General features: G+C 35.4%; 1 protein-coding gene and 1 non-coding gene across 2 annotated transcripts; one reads left to right on the forward strand and one right to left on the reverse strand.

Moving 5' to 3' along the window:
- Window positions 1-3,083: 3,083 nt before the first annotated feature.
- LOC127813797 (small nucleolar RNA R71) lies at window positions 3,084-3,190 on the forward strand. Its single transcript, XR_008026203.1, has one exon. It is a non-coding gene; the product is annotated as a small nucleolar RNA R71 (small nucleolar RNA).
- A 5,264-nt stretch (window positions 3,191-8,454) lies between these two features.
- Window positions 8,455-12,666, reverse strand: LOC127813766 (uncharacterized). Its single transcript, XM_052354905.1, has 2 exons — window positions 11,754-12,666; window positions 8,455-11,647 (listed from the first exon to the last, which is right to left on the reverse strand). The coding sequence occupies exon 2, from the start codon at window positions 10,470-10,472 to the stop codon at window positions 9,603-9,605; it is 870 nt and encodes a 289-aa protein (XP_052210865.1). The 5' UTR covers window positions 10,473-11,647; window positions 11,754-12,666; the 3' UTR covers window positions 8,455-9,602.
- Between the last annotated feature and the right edge of the window lie 911 nt (window positions 12,667-13,577).

Genomic DNA, 13,577 nt, shown 5'->3' on the forward strand with positions numbered 1-13,577 from the left:
CAATTTTGTCAGCAGAGCATTCAAAATCTGTGTTGCATATGTTTTGAAATATATTTCGAAACCTTCATATCATGTTTCGAAACATCTGACTTTGTCAGATGTATATTTGAAAAACCGACATGCTTTTGCTTTTCATTCTCTTTATATCCAAAAGTTTTTCAAAAAGCTTACTTTATGTTTTATCTCCATAATTTAAATTTCAAAGTATGTAAGTGGAAAATAAAATAAAATCATAAGTAGGCATAAATCTTTGTCTCCTACTCATTCTGTCTCTAAGTGCATAACCAGCTGTAAAGGCTGGATGTTTCGAAACATGTGATGTATGTTTCAAAACCTTAGTGTAAAGTGTGTTGTTTTGAAACTAATAAGGTGTGTTTTGAAACCTACTTTAATATCTTGTCTCTAACGGTTATAATTAGTCAAAATTCTATTTCTTGGTATATATATTAGTTCTTTGAAGATAAGAAGAAGTACTTACAAGCGCATACACGAGAACACACATACAAGAGACACAAGATACATACTCAAGCACTTGTGAACGAAATCCTTTTGTCAAGCTCTCAAAGAAGATCCATTCAATCAATCCTTGATGTGCATTGTGGTGTGAAAAGGAGAAACAAACTGAAACCGACGTCTCATCCTTCTAAGCTCTCCTCACCTCAAACTAAGAGGTTTGTACAACCATTTGGTAAGGTATCTCATTATATTAAATCTGTTGGGCTGTAAAAGATAAGTTTTATTTATCTTGTTATTGATTGTAAGGTTTGAATTTAGTCTTAAAACTCATTGTGGTGTAAGGTTTGAATTGAGCCATAAAAACTCATAGTGTACAAGGTTTCAGGGTAAATCGTGGTAAAACCCTTGTTGTGGTTGATCACTAGTGAAAGTGATTGTGTTTGAAAATCCTTCAAGTAGGTAAGCTTGAAGGTAGTGGACTAGGCGGGGTACCGAACCACTATAAATCTCATGTGCACTTGCTTTACTATTTTACATGCCTATTATCATTGTTCATGCTTTCAAAAGAAATATTTTCAAAAGACAAAAGTTTCAAAATAAGCAAAACAGAGAGGAAGGTTTTGAAACATACTCATTTAGGTTTCGAAACATACTTAACAGAAATGTTGATTTCGAAACATACTCATTTATATTTCGAAATATACTTAACAAAAAGGTTGATTTTGAAACAAACTCCTTAGTATTTTGAAACATAGTGTTCTGCAAACAATAGGTCTTTAAACTATCAAAGAATTCACTCTAATCCCAATTCACCCTCCATTTTGGGATATATTTTCCATCATTTGGAACTAACAGAAGAAGCATCCAAAGGCAACAATTTGTCTTTTTTGGATGGACAACCTTTTTATTTTTTTCCCAAATAGCCCACGACCACAACCTTGTTCTTGGCATTTAAAACTTGTTCCTTATCATCAAAAAAGTTAGCAATGCAATTTTCTATAGGCTGATCTAATCTCTCTACCAAATCATCAAAGCCATCTATCCTTAAGACTTCTTTTTCATTATCATTAGAATGTTTCATAGCCTTAAATACATTGAAAGTAATTTTCTCATCATAAATTCTAAGGCTAAGTGTTACTTGTTGGACATCAATCAAAGCTCTCCCTGTGGCAAGAAAAGGTCTCCCTAAAATTAGGGACATATCATAATCTTCTTCTATGTCCAGAATAATGAAGTCAATAGGAAAAATAAATTTATTTACTTTTACCATAACATCTTCCACTACTCCTCTTGGATATCTGATACTTCTATCAGCCAATTGAAGAGAAACAATGGTGGATGTTGGTTCTTTTAATCCAAGTTTCCTGAAAATAGAAAAGGGCATCAAATTAATACTTGCACCAATGTCACATAAAATTTTATCAAAATTAATTTCACCAATAGTGCAAGAAATAGAAAAACTCTCTAGATCCTTGAGTTTTGGAGGCAATTTGTTCTGAATCACAACACTATATTCTTCAGTCAAGGCAATGGTCTTATAATCCTCCAACTTTCTCTTGTTTGACATAATTTCTTTAAAAAATTGTACAAAAGTAGGAATTTGCACTAAAGCATCTATAAATGGAATGTTAATGCGCAATTACTTAAAAACTTCAAGAAATTTTTCAAACTATTTGTCAACCTTATTCTGTTTAAGTCTTTGAGGAAAAGGGATAGGAGGAACATAAGGTTTAACATGTGGTGTTAGGAACGATATCTTGTCTTGCTCATTCTCATCACTGATCTCAATATTATTCTTTTCATCAACATCTCCTGTAACATATTCGCTACTTACCTCACCAAGTTGCTTACAATTTCTCAATGTCACTGACATGACTTCATCTCTTGGATTCACCTCAGTTTTGCTGGGCAATTTACCTTGATCTCTCAAATTTATGGCATTTGATATTTACCCCAATTGAACTTCTAGATTTCTATTGAAACTAGCCATTCGATCTACTTTTGCCTCCATCTTTTCAAATCTATTTGTAATGGCATTCGCTAACTTTTCAATTGCCAACTCCCAAGACGACTTGCTTTCTGGTTGTTGTTGCATCACTCCTTGAGGTCTCGGTTGAAAACCAGGAGGAATGCTAGGCCTAGAATTGCTACCGCCACCCTGATCCCTCTAGGAAAAATTGGGGTGATTTCTCCAACCTGCATTATAACTGTTAGAATATGGGTTATTTTGCTAGTTTTTCCTGTTAGAATTCAAAATATACTGAGCTTGCTCAACTTGGATACAATCAAAACCCAAGTGAACACTGTCATACCAATCACAATTACTGGCAGAATTGAAATTAGAATAAATAGTATTAACATTCCCCAACTTACCAAACATTTTTACAAGATTGTCTACTTTGGTGTTTAACATATTAATGACATCAACTTCATACATACCTGAAGCTTTCTTAGGCATACCTCTCTCAGTAGACCATTGATAATTGTTGGAAGCCATTTCTTCAAGCAGCTCATAAGCATCATCTGTAGACTTACCCATTAGTGCACCCTTTGCAGCATCATCTGTAATGATTCTAACTAAATGAGATAGACCATTATAGAATGTTTGCACAATCAACCAGTCAAGAAAACCATAGTGTGGACACCATGTTTGCAATTCCTTAAACCTTTCCCATGCCTCATAAAAAGATTCACCATCAAATTAAACAAAACTAGTAATATCATTCATGAATTTAATAGTCCTACTTGGTGGAAAATACTTACTAAAGAATGCTTGTGATACGGTTGTCCATGTGGTAAATGAATTTGGAGCTTTGGAATTCAACCACACTTTGGCTTTATCTCTCAATGAAAAAGGAAACAGACTCAGTTTGATTGCATCCTCACTGACCCCGTTCATTTTAATGGTGTTGCATATCTCTAAAAAGTTTGCTAAGTGCGCATTAGGATCTTCAGTTGGATGTCCACCAAACTGCCCCTGCTGAACCATCTGAATAAGTCCTGGCTTGATTTCAAAGTTATTGGAATTGATTGGTGGTCTCAGTATGCTGGCTTGAGCTCTAACTAAGTTTGGCATGGCATAATCACGTAGCAATCTCTGATTCTGATTTTAGTTCTGATTGTGAATTTCTGCCACGACTGTTACTTGTCGTGCTAATCTCGTCCCTTTCTTTATTGCTCGGCATGTTTTGTCTATCTCTAGATCAAATGGATGAATCTCTCCACGATTTATTAGCATGCACTACTCAACCTACAATGTAAAACAAGACTGTATGATAGAAAAAAAAATTAAGAAAAAAATAATAATTCTTTTAAAAAAAATCACAAAAGACAAAGACACTCAAAAAAAAAATGTATATACTTTAAATTAATAAAGAAATTTTTTTAATTTGATATTGAAAAATACTTTCCCCGACAACGGTGTGAAAAACTTAATCACCCTAAAATTTATCGCAAGTGTACGGGTCAAACAAGTAATATAGTAGTGAGTAAGAATATCGTTCCCATGAGAAAAGATTTCAAATACCGAAATTTCAAATTTTCTATATTATTTAGACAATAAAAAATTCCAGATTTAAAAAAGAACAGAAAAATAAAATTAATTAATTAAATTAATAAAATAAAATTGATATAGAAGGCAACTTGAATCAAAGAAATCAATACATTTTAATAATTAAGGCACATCTATGAACCTAGTTTTGCAATGCAAATAATAGATTTTTATGCAAATGAATTGGTCAATTGAATATATGACGATGAAATCTTCTAATGCATTCGTTATCATATTTCTAAGTTATAACGAGTCTATTATCATTTAATAACTTTATATTTTTCTAAAAAAATTTAATCAAATGAAAATGCATTACAATTTATGAAATTCCTAGCGTATTGTTAAAAGCCGCACAAAGAAATCAAATTCTATTTCTAATCGATTTTATTTTATAATATACGGTACCTACGATGCAATCCCAAACCTATCTCCTTTCAATCTCAAGATTAGGCATCAAATCATGTACATAATGGTTAATTATTTACAAGTATTAAATCCAATACCACACAACTCAATATAACACAATTTATTTAATCACATAAAATTATAAAAAAATGCACTATCCTAAAAGAAAAATGCACTATCATACTTAATTTAATAAATTAGTTCATGGAAGAATTCATTAAAATCCAAAATAATAGTAGAAACATAGAAGAACTAATTAAATAAGGAAGAAGGTGGAAGAAATTCCCTAAGTGGATCTGCTGCATGCGCTCGCCTCCCCGTGTCCACGGCCTTGCGCGCGCGTCCTTGGCTGCTGCACCGCATGCACTGCTTCCGTCTTCAATTCTTCTCTCTGTCTGCCACTCCAATCTTTTATCTTCCGTTCACTGTACGCCTTTCTCACCAATTCCTTGTTTGCCGCTTCAATTCTCCACCGCTGCCTTCTATTCCTAAGTCCAACTTCACGCCACTTCCTTTACATATATAATATATAATATAAAACATAATATTAATATTTAATATACTATTAATTATATTAACTTTAATTATATTGAAATATTAATTATTTATAATATTTATTTTTTATATTATAATATTAATTTATAGTATTAATTTTGAAATTAATTTTATAATATTTTTTTATTTTTTATTTATTTATTTTTTAACCCAAACTTCAAATAGTATTCATGTAAAATAAAAGAAAATACTAGAAATTAAATATATGTAAAGGAAATTCAAAACACTAGTCAATTCTAAGTAAAACATATATAAAATACTAAAAACACTACTTAATTGTGACTAATGAATGTGTGAATAAATTCTCACATCACACACTCAAGAGAGGGTTGAATTGAGTGTTTATGATTTTCAAAATTTTGTGAAGGTTTTCAAAGATAAATCACAAAAAGTGAAATATGAGCAAAAGACACAATAAAAAATTGTCAGAGACACAAGAATTTTATAGTGGTTAGGTTAAACTTAGTCTACTCCACTACTGTTGCTCCCCATTAGAGATTTCAAATTTACTATTTCCTCCTACTTTACCAGGTAGGTCATTTAGCATAAACCACTAGGAAACACAACCTTTTTTTTTTTTTTAATCAGTAAATGAATATGTATTGATCAAAATGAATGGTAAAAATACACTGGGCATCCCCAGGCAAACAACAGAAGAAAAAATGGGCAATTAGAAACTCGCGTTAGATAAATTAGAAATAGTCAAAACATGAGGATACAAAGTAAAAAACACTTTGTATACATGTGTTTTGATCTTCCTAATTAAATCATCAAGAGGATGCTGCCCCTCAAAAATAAGACAACTCCTAGCATTCCAAATACAATAAACAATGCAAGCGAATGCTATAATTTTTGTTTTGTTGCGCCATGAAGTCCCTCGAGCTACCTTCTTGAAACATCTAAGAGCACTATGAACGGTGGACATAGCTCTTTGGATGCCCAGCCACAACTTAATATGGCCCCAAATCGATGAGCAAAACTGGTAATTAATTAAAGAACAAATGTTTATTAGTCTCCTCCACTGCGTTACAAAAGATGCAAGCACAATCAATGTCCATATATAGCAGCTTGTCTCTGGTCAGCAATTTACTTTTAGCAGCAAGCCAAACAATGAAGAAGTGTTTAGGCATGATACACGCTACCTAGACGTCTTTAGCCCAAGCTTTTTTACTCCCTCTGATGCGAAAATAGTCATTTGCCAATGTGGTATCCATATCTCGCCACCCAGCTGGAAAATTTCTGGATTGCAGCTTCCACATTGCCTTCTTTCAAGCACAAAGCATCTCTAATTACCGCAATTCTTTTAAGAAAATAGGAGGCATCCTTTTTAGGGGACCAATCCCAAACAGAATTCTACTGTAAGAAGGATTGATGAATCCAACGAATCCATAGCGTATCCTTTTTCGTATGAATGTTCCATAGAGCTTTGGATAGGGGACCAAAGTTCCACCATTTAATGTCTTTGAGCCCCAAGCCACCCTCCACTTTGGGAAGACATACCTCATTCCAAGCAACTAGTGATGTTCTACCCTTGTACTTAGTTTTGATGATGAAAAACATATGTTATTAAATCCCTAAGTCATGAATCAAGGTGGTGGTTTTCAACAAAATCAATTTCAAGTGCATTGTTAAAATGAAAACCAAAAAGATTTATGATTTTCTATTTTAGTTAGAGATTTGCAAAGTCAAGTTTTTAGTCTTAAAAGAATCTTCTAAAATGATTTTCAAATTAGCTTTGAAGTCGTTGGTCAACATAGAGCTAAAATTGTTCTAAGGCAAAAGACCAACTAGAACATGTTTTTGAAAGTGTGTTCATTTTAGAAAGTGTTCATTTTAGAAAACTATCTCTTAGTATTTTGATATCTAATATCTCTTAGTAATGAAATGGTTTTGATGAATGTCTATATAAAAATCAATTTCTATCATGTGGATTATATGAATGAGAAAATGAATTTTTAGTATATAAGTTTTGAAGTAAGATATGAAAACTTATAGAAGAAATATTGAGTATGGTTGAAAGTGTTTTGAAAAACTTGCTTGTTGAGTGTGATTTGTTTCAAATATATACTTTTGATAATCTCAACTTGTTTTAAAGATAATCAAAATGAGTTTTTAAAGAATCGAATAAGGTTGTTTTGAAAATTCAAGTTTTTCTAAAGAATAGTCGACTATCAGGATTATTCTGTCGACTATGCTTCAAAATAGTCGACTATTTTTTATGTTCTGTCGACTATTTAAGCATCTGTCGACTATTTTAGCATCTGTCGACTATCGAGTAAAAATAGTCGACTATGCCTTCTGATCTGTCGACTATTTTTGTTCATAAGTTTCAAAAATTTCTTCTTATCTCAGCATCTGTCGACTATTGGAATGTGTCTGTCGACTATTGAAATTTTGTGTTATAAAATAGTCGACTATTCGTTTTGTCTGTCGACTATTTCTTGCTTTAGTTGTAAAAATAGTCAACTATATATTTCTTCTGTCGACTATTTCTTTTTGCAGAAAGTTCCAACGGCTATTTTTTCAAATCCCAACGGCTCCAAACGGCTATATTTCTCTTCAACTTCGTGGGACACTTATATATACATGTCATAGATGATCAAGAGAAGGCTAATGGACGGGAATGAATTGAATTGAGCTTACATTTTACACTCGTTTCTATTTACATTCACTGTGCTTCAATTTTCTCTCTTCAAGGCTGTGATCTTAATTTGTTTACATTCATTTAAGCCTTGTATCATTTTTGAGAGACATTGTAACTAAGAGATTCATCTCTTAGATTCTCTCCAACTATATATTTCTTGTTTTCCTAGCTTGTATAGCTAGAGGGCCCATTTGAGTGGGAGGTTTTGTAATTCCTAGTCTCGGACTAGAGGACCTACTTGGTTTAAGTAGGGGGTTTTAGTGGATGGTTTGAAAAATCCTTAGTGAGGAGCTAAGGTAGTGAATTAGGCTTGGGTTAAGCCGAACCACTATAAATCTTGGTGTTCTTGTGTGCTTGTGTTCTTTAAATCATCTTTATCTTTCCAAGCATTCCTTAATTCCTCACTTGATTCACATTTGTCATTTTATATGCTTCACGTTTTAAATCATTAAAACTTCAACCTGTATCAAAAAGTTTTCAAGTTTCTACCAAGTTTTTAATTATACCAATTCACCCCCCCTCTTGGTGTGTGCCATAGCATCTCCCGTTCTAACAACTAGTGGTTGCTTACCATTACAAAGAAAAGTTTCACAAAGACGCGTGACCTTATCGATGACCATAGCCAGGACAGGCAATATAGATAACCAGAAACATTGTACTCCTTGTTGAGTTGCCCTAATAAGCTTTGTCCTTCCTATAAATGACAAAGAAGAACTGGACCATGCACTAATGTAAGCTGAGATTTTATCAATAAGGGGTGAGTAGTGCATGACCTTCAATTTTTCTACTACAAGGGGAATGCCCAAGTAACATAATGGCATAGAACCCTTTGGGATGCTGGAAAGGGCCAAGATGTGATCTAAATTAGGATTAACAATGCCTACTGTAAAAATACATGACATAAGCTCGTTCACCTAAATGCCCGAGCAAGTAGCAAAATTCCTAAGACATTCCATCAGAATTTTAACAGACAGGGAATCACCTCTAGCCATAAGCATCAAATCATTAGCAAATGCTAGGTGAGAAATCTGTAAATGCCCGCATTTAGGGTGAAAATTGAAGTTTAACCCATCAATATTGATCCTCAGAAGCTTGGACAAGTATTCCAGACAAAGAACGAACAAAAATAGGTACAGAGGATCACCTTGCCTGAGGCCCCTATTACACTTGAAAAAGCCACAAAGGCTATCATTGATCATGATGGAAAATGATGGGGTAGACACACTCCATCAACCAGCAAATGGACTGCTCAGGAAACCCAAATCTAACCAAGATAGAGCTTAGAAAATCCCAACAAATTGTGTCATAAGCCTTCCTCAAATCAATCTTGATGACTCATTTAGGAGAAATCCTTTTCTTGTTGTAACTTCGTAGAATCTCTTGAGCCAAATGGATATTTTTTTCCATGCTTCTCCCTTTGACAAACGTCGATTGAGCTTGGTCAATAATAGAATCCAGTACAAAAGCAAGTCTTGACGCCAATATTTTGGAGATAACCATATAAAAGACATTGCATCAAGATATGGGACGAAAGTCTCCAACCAATGATGCATGGGCTGATTTAGGAATCAACACTATGGCTGTGTGATTCATCTATTTGAGTATTCTGCCCTAGATGAAAAACTCTAGAATAGCTTTACAAAAATTATAACCAATAATGTTCCACGATTTCTTAAAGAAAAGTGAGGAAAACCCATTCAGCCCCGGAGATTTATCATCCCCAATACTAAAGAGAGCATCTGCAATCTCATGTGATGAAATGTTATCAGTAAGAGCCATAGCTTGATCACTGGAACTATAGTGCCCCGACCAAAGAACCTTAGGATCAATAGGATGGTAAGAAGATGAAGATCCAAGCAAACCTTTATAAAATCGGATAAACTCATCCTCAACCTCTTTAGCAGAACAAGTGGGAACCCCATCCTCCCTATACACAGCAGTAATAAAGTTTCTTTTAGCATTTCGTTTAACCAAACCATGAAAGAATTTTGTTCAACGGTCGCTGTCTCTAAGAAACGAACACTTGGCTTTATGAGAAAAGAACAGGTGCTCAGCATCCTCAATAACCTTAGCTTCCTTGCATAAACCAAGCAACTCCCCTTGCAGGACCTCGTTATCAGGTTGACATGAGAGCTGTAACTGGGCATCCTCAAGAGCTTTAGAAGCTCTATTCCCCCTGACCGATATGTGGCTAAAGTGATTGGCATTTAACTTCTTCAAGGCCTCTTTAAGAAAGAACAATTTCTTGCACAAAACAAACTGACAGTTGCCTCGAACATTCATCCTCCAAGTAGACTCCACAACTGTTTGAAAATCTTCATGATTTGACCACATATTAAAAAACCCAAATGGTTTCTTCCTGCCCATAACTTGATCAAATAACGATACAATGATGGTTGAATGATCGGATAAACAACCTGGGGGAAGAAAATGGGCCAGACCCGAGAACCTCGCTGCCCACCAAAGAGGATTAACAAGAACTCTGTCAATTTTAGACAACACCGAGTTATTTGTCCATGTGAAGAAACATCTCATGGACTGTAAATCAGAAAGGCCAGCCGATAAATAGTAATCCTGACAGTCACTGATTTCATAAGTGAAGACATCCGCTCCATTGAACCTCTCATCTACTCTAAGGACATTGTTAAAGTCCACAAGCAATAGCCATGGATTAGAACATTGCATTCCAAACTCCATTATACTATTCCACAATGGCCTCCGGCTGACAATGGAATGAAGGCCATAAATAAAACTCATATTAAAAACTTTCAATGAGACCAAACATGAGATCTTACAGTGAATCACTTGAGGAGAACAACCTAATGGCTCAAGAGCCACTTTGGAAAGGTTCCACATGACCATGATTCTACCAGCTTCGTGAAGATCAAAATTGTTATAACCTGCATCCACCCTAGGAATTTAACTCTCATGATCCAAGCAAGCTTGCTCACATTGAGTTTGGACTCAAGAATAGCCAAAACATCGATACCATGCTCCTTAATGAGGTGCCGGACCCCATTGTGCTTAAGGGAAAAGGAGAAGCCCCTTATGTTCCAACACGCACAAATCATTATGATCAAAGAGGGCTAGTGCCCTTCTTAATCACTTTCTGCTGCCTTGAAATTCCCTTCTTTGCATCAACATGCATACCCTTCTGTTTGATCTTTCTGTTAGCAACTTGTTCATCCACTTCCTGCACCTCCTCCATAGGAGCTTGCTTATTAACTCTTTTCTTTTTGGACGCAATTGACACAAAAGGAGCTTCTCGCTGAATCGCTTTTCCTAGGGGATCCACCCATGGCATGTCCCTCTGAGTTATAGCATCATGACATAACTGAGTATCTGACTCTTTAACTATCTGATTGAGTTGACCATGAGTTGTAACTGAACCCACTTGGGCTTCACATTCTGGAGCGGCCAAATGGCCAGGGACATGAGAAGACCCATCCACTCTAGGCTATCCTGAAGGACTTGGATCATTAGGCGGGTCAAGCATGACCTGATTCGAAACATTCGAAGGAGAAATCAAAATAACCATTGCTTTAACACTCAAAGACTTGATCAAACTATCCGCTGGCATGCTCTCTGAGGCCTTAACATCCGCTACCTTTATTGAATCTTTCTCCATCCTATTAGCTTGACATCCCTTCAACGAGTGCCCAAAAGCTTTACAGTGAGCACATAACTTAGGCTCAAACTCATACAGAACTAGCTAAGATCTTAACTTTCCAGATGGGAGTTTAAAGCAAATCAATTTCACTAACTCCTTGGAAGCGTCAATCTCTATCAATACTCTAGCATACGAGAACTGGCCTCTCATAGCTGTAACACTATCAGTAGAGATGAGTTTCTCCACCTTAGAGAAAATAATATTCAACATTGCTTGGGTCCAGCATTCTAATGGCAAATCGGGAAGGTTAACCCAAACCGACATAAAGCAAACATTCTGATCATCAAACTCAAAGTAAGGTGGCATAACCTTCAACATTAAAGGCCTCCCAAAGACAGTGTATGGGCCACTCGAGAGAACTTTGTATCTAGAAGACTCATTATCAAATTTAAAGATCAACCAGCCGCTTGAATGAGCAAAATATTTGTACTTTACATTCCATGAATTACATAGTTTTAAAAGAGCTGACTTACCTGGGAATCGACTAACAAAATAGCCAACAAGATTGTAGCCCTACGCCGAATGAACATCAATAACATGTTCCTGCTTAAGCTTTGGGATTTCCAAAAGGTTATCCATGAACTGCAGAGATAAGTCCTTGGACGGATGCCTATTATCCTTAAATAAATCAATCCATGGAGCTTTACTAGCACCCTCCCATTTCTGAGCAGGATCTTAACGAACTTCCTTCACTGGCAAACTCTCTAAGACAGTGTTGCTTTCACCCAAGGTTATGGAAACACTGGGTGAAGCACTAACATTACTCGTGGTGGCTTCTTGAACCGAGAGACAAGCTCCTTCCTGATCGTCCTTGATGCATACAGGAGTATCCAGCAAAACATCCTTGGATTTCTTCTGACTAGACTCTGAGACCTGGTCTCTAGAACCCTTTATTGCCTGTGATCCCTCACCTTTAGCTGAACCAACGACTGTGGTCTTCGCCTTTAATGGAGGAGCTTCATTAACTCTACCATCCAAAGCTTGTCCCACCTTCACTAGTTGCTCATTAATGGAGTCCACACATATCCCATAAGCTTTAAATACCTCATCCACTGAAGGCACATCATCTTTGCCTAATGAATTCACTTTTTTCCTGCCCATAAGGGCCAAAAATGCACGGACAAATCTGTAATCTCAGTGCTAAACGCCAAGTCTTCAATCGGGATTCAAAACCCAGCAGCTGGAAACCAAAAAATTTGAAATTTCAAAAGTTTAACTTTTCAAATTGCTGAACATAGCAAATCTGCAGCACAAACGGACAAATCTGGGACCCCCGATCCACTCACACGCAAGCAAGAATCCTCAAAAAGAGGTTTACAAATGCAGAATCAAAGGAAATAAATCACCAACGTCTAGGGAGAAAGCAGTCGCGAATAGGAGACCCATTCCCAACATAGAGCTTCTTTCTCTAGCTTTCCCCTTTACTTTTAACATATCTTTGATATTGAAATACAACCTCTTACTTATACATAAGTGGGTCATCCAGTACAACCGCTAGGAATTGTTCAACAATGAATGCAAATAAAAAGATCTGAGTGATGACACTCTCAGTGAGAAACAAGGCTTTAATAAGAAATTACAAAAGATATCTAGACTTGGTTGAGAGAAAAATGAAAGTACAAGCACTAGTGAGAAGATGAACAATTCTTGAAATCTCCAATCACTTCATTTTCATTCATTAGCCTCTCTAGTGCATTCTTGAGCTGGTATTTATAGGTTTCACCGAATATTGAAGAAAACTAACCATTATATAGTTGTTGGAGACATTTAGAGTTTGCAAAAACTAGCCATTAAAACATGTCAATGAAGGATATGGTCGACAATTTCACCAAATCGGTCAACAATTTTCTTTGAAAAAATTGAAGCACACAATGGCTTTACGCAATCGGTTGATTCTTTTAAAAAAAAGTCAATTGTTTTGACAACAAGTCGGCACTGTATAGTGATGGTAGATAGTTTTTAAACTTACATGAAAATAATAGAGACTTGAAAATTACCCTATCGACAGTTCAAGAGAATGGTAGACTATTTTTGTTGAAAAGCCTTAAACGACCGACAGCTGAAGCAAATCAGTCAATAGATTTGCCTTACTTCGATAGCCTAAAACTGCATAAAATGATCGACAGTTTCACTAACTTGGTTGATAGGTTTGCCATGCCATATGACCGAGTGTGTATAGGTTGAAATAATTTAGACATGCTTTAACAAATAAATTTTATTTCTAAGAAAATACAGAAAAAAATTATTTCAAAATAGATACAAGATATTTTATATACATTGAAAGCACACATATATAT

The sequence above is a fragment of the Diospyros lotus genome, chromosome 11 (assembly GCF_014633365.1).
Source record: "Diospyros lotus cultivar Yz01 chromosome 11, ASM1463336v1, whole genome shotgun sequence".
Lineage (NCBI taxonomy): Eukaryota > Viridiplantae > Streptophyta > Magnoliopsida > Ericales > Ebenaceae > Diospyros > Diospyros lotus.